At 40.6% G+C, this 12,790-nt stretch overlaps 1 protein-coding gene across 3 annotated transcripts in view; it reads right to left on the bottom strand.

Moving 5' to 3' along the window:
- The window catches only part of tei (teiresias), a 169,705-nt gene that overhangs the window by 10,706 nt on the left and 146,209 nt on the right, over positions 1–12,790 (bottom strand). For 2 of the 3 annotated variants that reach the window (XM_046634043.2, XM_046634041.2), the window contains exons 9-10: positions 7,964–8,142; positions 1,307–7,296 (exon numbers count right to left, since the gene is read on the bottom strand). In XM_046634043.2, the coding sequence (XP_046489999.1) occupies positions 7,021–7,296; positions 7,964–8,142 (455 nt within the window). In that variant the 3' untranslated portion in view covers positions 1,307–7,020. Of the gene's footprint in view, positions 1–1,306; positions 7,297–7,963; positions 8,143–12,790 lie in introns of those variants that run through there. The other variant, XM_046634042.2, reaches the window with a different exon arrangement.

Raw genomic sequence — 12,790 nt, forward strand, 5'->3', positions numbered from 1 at the left:
ACCCTGTATCAGGATAGACTGGACAGTCGGCGATGAGCGTCGTCGAACTTATTACACCGTCCCCTCTTCATTCCTTGTTCTTTCCGTCCTATACACTCCTATAATACCACCCCATCCCGAGAGTCGCTGATTATGTGAAAAGAGAGATCGGTGACGAGAAGAAATTGCTTAATTCTCCATTCTCGTCGGGGAAATCTCCGCAGTCTAAGTCGACCTCGTTGTCGTCCACATCGGGGTGGGAGGGGGTCGAAGGGGGTCGAAGGGGCGTAGCTGGTGGCGAGGGTGATGGGGGGGGGGAGGGGCAGTTAAAGCTGTACGTCGTTCGGTCTCCTCCGGATGGGCGAAATAAATAAATGACGAGCGATTCCCCGGGGTCGGTAGGGTGTGGTGGTGGAAGCTCCCGGCTCCCGCAGGGTGGAAGGAACGGTTTCTCCGCGTAGATAGCGGGAGAGTTATGACCTCCAGAGCGCGAACGGCCAGACGAAGAGGCGGGGGGAGGGAAGAGAAAAGAGGGAGAGGGGGAGAGAGAGAGAGAGAGAGAGAAAGAGAGAGGCGAAGCGGGGGGCGGTTTAAGCCCGTTCCGAACCTTACAAGTCCGTAATTTTTACCCCCGGACAAGTTAAGAGTAATTTACTGGCTCTCGGTAGACATTATTCGGCTTTGTAGCTTCTCTCCGGCTCTTGCACCCCTCAGCCCCCCACGCTCGCTCTCTCTCTCTCGCTCTCTTCGCGCGCTTCTCCTCCGCCCCTGTTTACGTAGGTCTCTTTCGGCAAAGCGCGCGCGGTTAATTGACTCGCATCCCCATCCCCGTCGGCTTGCCTCGCAACTCGAAACCCTCGGTCTTCCAGGCAACGCGGAATCGCTCGCTTCTGTAGTTTGTAGTTCTCTCTGTTAGCCGGTTCGGTACCTGCGGCACAGTTACCAAAGTAAACTACGCGTCTATGTGCATACCGACATTTATATACACGCGTATATGCCGGGGGTGTTACGATATGGGGACTTGGGTGACGGGAAAGTGGCGAGTATTATGTAATGATATTGAAAATCTGACTTACCCGGACGTGGTGTATTTTTCAATGTTATGCGTAACATGATACAAAGCGTAAGTTGTTGAAAATTGTTCGTAATTAAATCGACGCGAAATTTAGATTTCTGCAAATATATAACGTTGATACAAATTTTTCACCAATCGGTTATAGGTACATGTAATTCAGAAGTTATACTGAACATTTTTAACCCTGTACTTACGGCAGAGATTATGAATGGCAAGAAGAGATTAAAATAACGACAAAATTGTGGTTTTCAGTTTCATTTTTCGTTTTTTTTTTTTTTTTCCTCTTCTCTTTCTTCATCCCGTATCTACGTATCAATGGACGTATACAGTTTATTTCCATAATTTATAACCTTGTATAACCTTATATTTATATAATAATCACGTTACGATAACATATTTATATCAATATAGGTATTCGTTTTGTTGTTATTGTTGTTGTTTTTGTTTGCGTTTATTTATAATACATGGCGATTTTAAATTTTTTCCATCGATTTATCTTTCTTTTATTTCATTTATTTATTTATTTTATTTTTTTTTTTCTTCTTCTTAATTTTACTTTGGGAAGAGGGAGGGAAATGGTAATTACATTAGTATTAGTAGTACAGTAGTAGTAGTAGTAGTAGTAGTAATTAGTAATATAGTAGTAGTATTAGTAGCATTATAAGTATTACAGGATTATCAGGTGTAGGTAAGAGGGTAAAGGATGAATAACGCACAAACGCCGGATAGTTGCACTCAATATTTTCATCTCTCTCTTTTTCCATTTCCGTTTCGATTTTGTATGTGTACAAATATGATCAGAAAAATCAGGAAACACGGTGATCGCGAGTATTCTTTGAACAGTTCTCCGGACTTACCATTCTCATACATTCATTAATAGAGACGTTAAGAAGGGTACGAGGCAGGTCTAATGAATTCGCAATTCAAACCGCGAGTATTAATTTCATAAGCTGGATATTATCCGGAGTAGTGCGCCTCTGCGCGCAGAACCTATTAATACACATGTTCGCGAGTGGATACGATGTATAAGTAAGCGTACGTACAACGTATACGAATCGATTACGCACAGAAATTCGTAAGCAGGCATTAGACGCCACGCTCCGGAATATATACTGTATCGCACATATATACATATATCTGTGTATTTTGATTTTCCGACAAAGTCCGTGCCAATGCAAATGTTTCGCCGTTTCGAAGGTTCGGAGATTAAGCGTGCGATACCGCTGAGGAAGAGGAGGAGGAGGAGGAGGAGGAGGGTGAAGAGGAGCCGAATTACACCGCTGGACCAGGATGTACGGGCCGATAACGTCCGAGCGATTAAAGGGGGCGAATTGTTTAATTGGAGATCCCCATCCCTCGACGCACTAGCCTCGATTATATCGATCGAAACACGCTCAGCGATCGGTAAGCCCTGATCTTCCTGGGCGAGATTCGCCCTTCCGTTCTCGTTTCGATAGGTTTACGTAATGCTTCCAATTTTTCTCGAACCCTGCACGCGGACCGTCCCGTAAAAATTGTTCAATAATTCCAGTCTCACACCCCGATAATTGCCGCTGCTGCCGCTGCTGATTGATCTTTACCAATGAATCAGAGAGAAAACGGGTGGGGTGTTGGAAAATTATTCATCGCGACGAATCGTCTCTCTCGCTACGAAATTTTTCTTCACCCAGTCATTTCTTAACATTAGAGAAGAGTGTAAAAAGAGATTGATGGATATCGGCGATTGAAATTTATGAGTCCGAGCATCTTTTTCTTTCTCTCAAGGTGTTCGATGATGACTGGGGTGGAATTTTAAACGAGCATGAAAGGACAAAAACCAAAGAGAAGAAAAAATTTTTTAAATTCACCGACTCGCGGCCGAGTTACGTTAAGCTCGATTCTTGTTGAAGAAAAAAAAAATGTTTTCGCAAGTGTAACTTTTTGCGAACGAAACGAACAATTTTCACAAGCCGTACTTAAACAATGATGTGTAATATATACATACCCACTCGGACAATATAATATACCTAATTGAATACACTATACTACGGATGTATCGTATTACAATAAACTTATGCGAATGGAACATTGTGAAATTTACAATATCGCTAACTACGATTACTATTTATACATATTTGTATAATATATACTTATATCCGTACATCTTTCACCAATAAATATTAATACAATCCATTATCTGTTAGTTATTATCCGTATATTTTTCATATGTACAAATTGACTTTCCTTTTTTCCGTGCGAATGTGCGCGTGTGTTCCTTCAGTATCGTTTGTTCTTGGTTTTTCATTATTATTTTTCTTCTTTTTCCTTTCCCGCGTCGAGTAATAAAACCCCGATTTAGCTCGGATCGAACCTCGCCGGTATTTGACTAATATTAATCTATTCACGCCTGAGCTATTATTGAAATTCTATATTATAACACAACAGTGTATATACCTATGTATAATATGTATTATTATGCCTATCTATCTATCTATCTATCTATCTATTCGCGTGCACGCGTTTTCATCCCCTCAGCCAACGAATGAATTCGATTCGGCATATTGCAGGCTTAAATTAACATTCATCCATCGGTATTTACGTTTATATTAGATATTTACAATTATTTCCCATAGATAATGCGGTACATATATCCATATGCATATTTATACACACACGTACGCAGGTACGCCTACTTTGTAAACCTGCACTTTTTCCGATTCGTGCTATAATTTTTTATTTATTCCCTCGTTTTTCTTTCGCGTTTTTTCCGACCCTTACCAATTTTCGCCCTGTATTTTCTAGCCCGTGATTTGCAACACGTCTGGCGATTGAGCGAATAAACGCGCGGTTTATAACGCGAAAACATTTACAAACACACGTCGATGCGTAACCAAGGTAGTTATACCCATCCGCTGCATGTGCATCGATGAAATATCAGTTATATGCACCCTGCACCGATCGGTTCGCGGCGTCCGGATCACGTGTTGTTAAAGATTTACCTGCAACGAGACGTCGAGTTCCTCGTTATTTTCGTTTCATATTTCTTTGCTTTGAGTTTTTTTTTTTTTTTTTTATTTACACTACTGCAAACGTTCCGTACGTGTACGTACATATGTATACGTATATATGCATTAAAGAGATATGGCTGAAGGGAGAAAGAGAGAATGTGGAGAGAGAGCGAAACTCAGCCGACGTTTGCGTAACGTACATTATTGTTCGGAAATGGAAGCCCCGGCAGGGATCGCCGGGAAGGGATCGGAAAAAAAAAATATCGAAATTTTACTCTGTAATCGCAATGTTGAATCACGAGGATTTGGTACAATACCAAAATACATATGCGCGCGTGTGTGTGTGTGTAACGATAGAAGAGAGACGAGCGAACGGGCGACGTTTATAACCTCGGGGGTTGGATATTTTTATATATAATATTATTATATCATATTGAAATTGACGAAGCTCTCTGCAATTATATTATCCTGTGTGTGTCTTTGTGTCTGTTTGTAAATCTCATGGCACGAGTTCGCGGATTTGAGCGGTAATTTTTGAAAACCAAGTATATCTCACCGTTGCGTTGGTGGAAATAAAATTAACAGAAAAAAATAAGGGGGAAAAAAAAAACGAGTCAAGAAAATTAAAGGCAAACGAAAGAAAAGGTACAAATCTTGAGATACCGAATTACGAAAATGTTAGTATTTATACACGTAGAGATGCGGGGAAGTTTTTCAGAGAGAGAGAGAGAGAGAGAGAAAGATGGAGGGAAAGGATTACGTACGCGTTATATGTATAATATGTGTATGGAAAACTTATGGCTAAATAAAACTTTACAAAAATATATCAACAAATAATAAACATCATCTATTATAACAATTCGTCATACCGTCACCTTTTCCTCTAATTATTTTTCCCTTTCCCGTCTTTGTTTCTTTCATCATGCGCGGACCGGAATAAATTTTTGCATTACATTATATCCGTTATACTATATAGTTTATCGTGTATATTATATAATGTTATCAACATTAACACATTAATTACGTTTCTTTTTGTATACTATTATCATTGTTGTTGTTGTTGTTGTTGTTGTTATTACTATTATCATTATTTTACGTTACGGGTATTTATATTTTACAAATTCTACTCACCTATACGGCGTTAATGTACAACAATATTTATTCATTTAATCTGTAACAATATATTCATACGTGTATTGTATGTGTGTGTGTGTATATATATATATATATATACATATGTATATATATATATATGTATTATTGTTGTCAATTTACATATTCGAGATGGTATTCGCATCGTGCGTATATAGTATGTGTTGTTGGTAGGTATGTATTTACACCGACGTTGAACTGTGGTGAGTATTATTTTCTCCTTCATTGGCATATTAGGTGAAAGTTTTTACTCCCAATCTTTATACTAATTGTATACAATACCCATATCTATATTTGACACAAACGGAACAAAAACAACGTTACATCGGAATTGTTCAGATTTTGAGATAAATCTGTAGCGATACTAATTTCTATAGTATATTATACGCATATCAATTTATTCGCAAGATTTTTTCGAGATTTTTGTGCCATTCGGTTTCGTTTGAATTCATGACCGTTTCAATCCTCGTAATATTTTACTTTGCTTCATTTCCATCTCACTTTAATTACCATTTTTCCATCTTTCTTTCTTTCTTTCTTTCTTTCTTTCTTTCTTTTTTTCCTTTGAAAATTCCACGTATTTGCGGCCGTGTTTCCTCGACGTTGCAATTTTTAGTACAATTATTCGATAATTTTTTCACTTCTCTTTCATCGCTGGTTAGTTAGTGTTTCTTTTTTATTTCTTTTAACACGTACAGTTTTTTCGTTTTTCATCTTCATCGTGCATTATTACGATTGTTAATTTATGTCACACAACATATCCGTCCACGTCCATCCGTTTATTATATACTTACTCGATGAATCGCTACAACCTATACGCATACAATTATACATCGTAACGATATAACGTGTGTGTGTATACATACATATGTGTATATATTTATATATGTATATCATACACATAAATTTGATTACCTATACAATTTATTTACACGGTTTCCTCCTCCGTTTAGTTGCAATGCGAATGAATGATGTACACATACTATGTGTGTGTGTATATATATATGGATGTATAAACATGTATATATAAGTTCTTTTCCACTCGAAAACAGGGAATGCATATACAATGTTTACATACATCGTATATTTATACATGTGCCGTAATTGTTTTGTAAAATAATAATAATAATAATAATGAATCGCACGTTTGTATATTCTCACACTATAATACACATTGTAATATCGACGATCTCGTCAATTTAATTGAAAGTCAACAGTCATTTCACCCATACATACATACCCAAATATGCGTATGCGCAGGTACAATCGTTATTAGGTCGAAATGTCTTACGCTGCTGAAAAAATCTCTCCCTCGTATTGTGAACATTTGCCGCGTTATTTCCGTGCGAGAATATTTATCAATATAATAACTATAGGTACGAATTTACAAATCTATAATCGTCCTTTCAAATAATATTATACCGACGCGTCGATTATTATAAATTATTAAATTCGTTTTCGTTAATACTGCGACCTCAGGTTGATATTGTGTAACGATAATAATTCCTATTATATACATATATATGTATATATATATATGTGTATATATATGTGTGTGTGTGTATACTATACATGTAGCATGTGACGTTTGAAAATCGAAAATAAAAAAAATGTCATTATTACAATACTCTATGTCGAGGTACTCGTAACACATTAGGTATAGCACATTATCATAATCGCATATCATATCTACACAATTACCATAACTTTTAGTATCGTCATTTTTTTATTATTTTTTATTTATTAATTTTTTTTTTCTTTTTTTATTTTCAATTTAATACCCATATTCGTATATATATATATATATATATATATATATACGATACCCTAATAGTTTCCAGGCGACGCAGACCACCGTAATAATATCCCTGAAAATCGGACGATCGTCAGAGATATCGTAATACCGTGAATACTCGGTGCCGTTCCCCTTATAGAACCGGAAACGACGTTTAGACCTACGGCGGAACGCGTGACGTTGAGAAAAACTGAGGCGTCCGCGATGCCGGCCGATGATTTGACGATCATCGTCCATTCCCCGGAATCCGACCACCTAACCGAGTCAAAACTGAGTATCGACTGGTGGCAGGCCTTCGTGTCGCCCTCCTGTAATTGGATTGAAAATTTTTAATTTTCAGATATCACCCGCGGCAGAATTAAGGATACTTTGGTACCGGTGAACCTTTACCGCCTGAATCGAAAATTAAGAATTTAGAAAGAAGGAAGAACGATTCGAACGATCTTGTTGCGTTGCAAATGATACCGATTTTCCTCTTTCCTAACTTCTGCAGATTCGGACGGTCAAGCGGATTCATATTTACACAGGTATAAGTTTGTATGTAATTCGGGAGGAAAATCGTATGAAAAATATCGGAAGAGACGGATCGGGAGATGTAGGATTTCCGGGATACACCCTTGGCCGACTAAACCACCATACCTCTACGTATACGTACACAAGTTTTAAAAGGATTTCGGTCGAATCGAAGGGTCCAACACACACACACACACACACACAAATCTGCCCGTACATATACGTATAGGTGTATAGGTATAAAAGTGTGGGTAAAAGGAGAAATTTGCTGATACCGCAAGATTTTAAGCCTGGCGGCGGCAGACGTCGTCCACGAACGGAACTAACGTAGGCGCTTTTTTTTTTTTTTTTTTTTTTTCATCATCGTCTATTTCCTTTTCTCCTCGCTTGCGGGATAGAAGAGGAGGATGGGAATGGGGGTCGTTTTCTTGCTCCATTAAACACCGCGCGCTCCAGGCTCACCTCGACGACGAGGGCCTTTACACCGGCCGCAGCTTCGCTCCCGGGTAGGTAAACTCGGTCCTCCGAAAGCCATAGGAGCCTGGTGAAGGTCGGCTCGGCGCAGAACTCGACCATCACCTCGAGCGGCTGACCCTCGACCGCGGTGACCGCTTGAGTCGACGGCCGGACCGCTGGACCGCCTGAAATATAAAAGAAAATTCTTTTCCTCTATTATGCTTCGGTGGAATCTCCTGCGGGATAAAGTAGAAACGTAATGCATTACGTAACAAGGGAATAAAGTCGGAGATTATTCCCGCGGTTTCGTTTTTCTCATATTTCCCGCAAGTGAGGGAAAAAAGTTGAGAGGGAATAATAATATGCTAACTTCGTCCCGCTTTTCAGGTCAACTAAGTTGATATTACGGTTGAGTCGTGAATAAACGTGAATATACTAAATACATCATCCACGGTTATAAAAATTGGTTATAAAAAGATTTAAAACGTGCTCGCGTTATGTGAACAATGTTTTCCTCGCTGCTTCGTGACTTCAATCCCACAGAATTTTTATAGAGAGGGTTCATATTCTTAACACAATTGCACTGTATTTTAAAGGGGAATGAAAAAAAATGTTGGATCATTGAACGATTTAGCCGCCATTTTGCGCTTAATTTTCAACCTCAAAGTTGAACAAGATCATTACGCATCGCAAGAAGATGAAACTATGTAAAGTATATTCCAAACGATCTTACAGCAGCTGTTCAAAGTTCACGGAGAGAAGAAAAAGAGAAGATTTTATTCGAAACTGTAGGAAAAGAGGGACACGTCAGGGTTTCTGATCAAAAATACCCACGTTAACGACATTATTTTGTTACAAATGTAGCAAATTTTATTTTGCATACAATCATGATTTCCACTTATTCTACAGCAAATTCTACATTTCTCTTTTCCTGCAATTTTAACTAAAATCATCCCTTTTATTCTCTCCGTATTGGCTTAAAAATCAAGCGTTAAAAGACGACAGCAACCCTTAAATCGAGTTCGTCCGATTATTCTTTTCCATCTCCTCCTCTTCTCTGCACGATAACTAAGATCCCCCACAACGTCTGTAGAATATGCACGAACCGTAAACCGAAGCACTTCGCCATAGGGGTAATAAATTCAAAAGCCATGATAATCATCGCCTGACCAAATGGAGCCTATATGTATACAGGGTTTGCGAAGTAAGAGAGATTGTTAAGTGATGGTGAGTTTGCCTCGGTCTAGTTCGTCGTCAATTCGCGAATGAACGTGCGGGGAAGCGAGACAGAGACGGAGACAGGAGGAAAGAGAGGGAGAGGGAGAGGGAGACAGAGTTAGTAGTTTGCGCTAATTGGTGCCAATTGGTGCCGACCCGTCTATCCGGGGCCCAGCTCTTGAATATTCGTCGTTGGCGTCGAGAGGGCATCTCCTGGGCGAGGAGAGAAGGAGAAGGAGGAGGAGCGTCGCTGGATCGAGAAATACGAGGACCTGCAAGTGTACTTCGTCCAACCGTCCGACGTCGATAATATAATATCCGCCGCCTGCACCCCGCGACGCCCCTTCGCAAAATACCAGAAACTTGGCCAAAGGTAGCGCGGCTATGCGCGCGGGGAATAACGATCTCGAAATACAATTTCCAAAGTGCATAGTGCTCGCGGCCACTCGAGGCACTTCCACTCCTTTCGTGCACACTGCGCGGTGTCAGCATCCGGGCTTCGTGAATACCTACCATGAATCAAATAACATTTCACCACTCTTTCGTAACGGACCCTCGGTGTCTTTTTCCGCCATTTTAATTTTCACTTTTCATAACCTTCAGGGTTATTAACGACATTGCAAATCCGTCTACATTTACGCAATTCAGGGTACGCGCTAAATTTTAACGTTCGACGTTTCTTCGTTATAACACGATTGGTCAACGCAATGAATTTAGAATCAATTTCAAACACTACAGAATCACGAGATACGTATACACAGACCTTGACTCGAACTGTGTCCAAGGTATGATTATCCCGTTGAGTTTATCTTGCGGAATACTCGATGCAATTTATTTGCAACTATCCTAAGGGAAGATGGGGATAGGAAAAAATTTCGATTTCGATAAATCTGGCTGGTGCGTGCATTTATGCAGCTACGTATACATACGGGAGGGTAGAAAGAGAGTGAAGAAAGCCTGGTTGAGATGGTAAATTTAAATTTATGGCAGAAATATGCCCCTCTCCTCCCCACCTACCCCCGAAAAGCTTCGAGCTCGACTGCATGCCTATGTACGTACACACGTACCTACGTATGCGATATAGGTATAGGTATACATAGGCCGAGGGAAACCCCGCTCGAAATCTCCCTTCGCCAACGCGGCCAACGGCTCGAATAACAAATTTCCAGCTTCGGGGGGTGGCTGGGGAGAAAGGGAGGGGGCGACGATGGGATGGAGAAAGCTCGTTTGAGGGTGCGTCTCCCCTTTTGCCCGTCTTCCTAGCCTATCCGTCCTTCCCTCCGTCCCGCCTTTCTTCTTTCCTTCCTTCGTTGAACTGTCGATGAGAGACGCGCCCCGCCATCCGCGCGACCAACAGCGCGTGTACAAGGGAAGAAAAAAAATACGGAATGGAAGAGGAAGAGAAAAAAAAAAAAGAAAAGAGGGAGAGAAGGTAAGAAAAAACCCGAAGCACGTCTCCCGAGGGATGCCGGTGATATGAAGACGTCTTTGAGGAATATAGTCGCGAACAGTTCTGACGATTCTCACGGGTTTATACAAGTCAAGATGTCTGTGTGTGTCTCTCGGTGCGTAAATAGGTATACATATATACATATGTGTGTGTGTGTGTGTGTGTGTGTGTGTGTGTGTGTGTGTGTGTGTGTGTGTGTGTGTGTGTGTGTGTGTGTGTGTGTGTGTGTGTGTGTGTGTGCGCGCGTGTGTGTGCAGTATACGGAGAAGGGAGAAAATTATTTTTTTTTTTTTCGATTCCTATGTGTGATTTTTACCGTACGAATTTCTTTCCGGCGACGGGCACGTATGTTTCAGCGCGTCTGGAAAACTGCCAGAATTCCGCAGACCACCTCCGGTAGACGAGTTTTGGGTATGGTGGGTGGGTGTAACCCAAGTTGCTGCTGATGTTATATTACAACGCCCCGTGCAGAGGGCACATTTTTTTTCTAAACTTTCACTTTTAACGGGTCGAAATCTACGATCCCACTTTTTGTATATTTCTACATAAATACATGTACCTATGTATTATCCTTTCCGTTGCCTTATCGAAGAAACTCGACTCGACTGTATACGTGCAACTTTTTTCGCCTGCAGTCGGTTGTACGTGAAAAAGGACTACGGATTGCAAAAACTTGACAAATAAAATATCGCCATTTCTAGAAAATATATATATATATAATATATATACACCGATACTTACGCTTGTAAGATATGTTCCATAAATTCGACCGAAAAATACTATTTTTGTAAAATAAAGAGGAAAAATATTCCCTGAGGACAAGAAGAGAGAAAGTGGCTGAAGAGAAAAAAAAAGGAGAACTTCTCTGGCTCCTTCTTTCCGCTGAATCTTATAGCTGATGGCCGCGTAAATCTTAGCCCGGACTTTATCGTTAGCTTATGTATGAAAATACAATAAAAATAAGAAAAGTAGCACAAGTTTTTTCTACTCGAAAACTCGATATTTGCCTGCGGAATTTTGCATATTACAAGCGGGTCGGAATTTACGGTTCCACGATTACAGACAAGTCTGGATCCTTTTGCTCTAGAATCTTCGTACGAACTTGAAGCTATAAAAAAACTTGAGATCGGAATTTTTTGTTATACCTACGAAATATTTTCATACAGACGGTATAGGTTGTTTTTTCGTCATGTTTGTCGAGTGGTTTCGTAATAAAGAGGCTTTGTTTGTTGCACGAGAGATATTTAATTACTCGAAATGAATCTTTTTCCTCTTTGGGGTATAATGAAAACGAGGATATGAATTTTGAATTTCGATCTGTCAATTTGAAGAGGTTTCATCGCAACGCGATACAAAAAATGACGACACAAAAAGAGGAGAAAAAAAAAAAGAAATTCAACAACTTGGTAGCGAAATTGCGGCGCATATGTCGAAAGATAAACGTATCCTATGTTACATGCGGCACGTTCCGAAGAACTGGAATCGTTCCGTATGTAGGACGGATATAAAAGACAGGTTTAGGCGAGAGTAGAGGAAAAGTGAGGCAGCGGCGCGGGTCTGAGGAAATGGGTTTTCTTTTTATGGTAATTGTCGACGCTTCCTACGGGTCTAAACCTCAAATTTTATAGCAGTTGCTCGTCGGGGATCCCATGCCTACGGGTTGCCTACGGGTTGCCTACGGCACGGCGGCCCAATCCTCGCAGGGTTCCACGCCGAGAAAATTGGTATAGTTTTTACGAGGTCCGTAGAACGGCGCAGCGGGGTCGCTTGTTCTCTACCGATAATTTGTCTTGTTGTTTCGGAATCGCCGCTCCCCGGGGATCCGAAGCAACGGGGCGAGAACTTGACCGTTGAATTCTCGCTTCTCGCTTTTCCTCACCGCCTAGCGGCAGGCAACCCGAAATACACGCGTGGCTTTCCCGCGTCCCGACGTTAGGGTTGCATGCTTTCAGGCGGTTCTTCAATTCGTTGCCACACATCTTGTAATCTTTCCACGGTACAAAATTACAGGGATACGAAATGAATTAACCAAAATATATGAACAAGGAGTGAAAATTGGCGGATATGGAATGAGAAAAATATCATCGAACCGAAGGTGGAAAAAGGTGCGAATGTTGGCACGCGTATATTAATCATCGCGGTTCGATTCTCAGGGCGTTGCCCAA

The sequence above is a fragment of the Neodiprion pinetum genome, chromosome 7 (genome assembly GCF_021155775.2).
Source record: "Neodiprion pinetum isolate iyNeoPine1 chromosome 7, iyNeoPine1.2, whole genome shotgun sequence".
Classification (NCBI taxonomy): domain Eukaryota; kingdom Metazoa; phylum Arthropoda; class Insecta; order Hymenoptera; family Diprionidae; genus Neodiprion; species Neodiprion pinetum.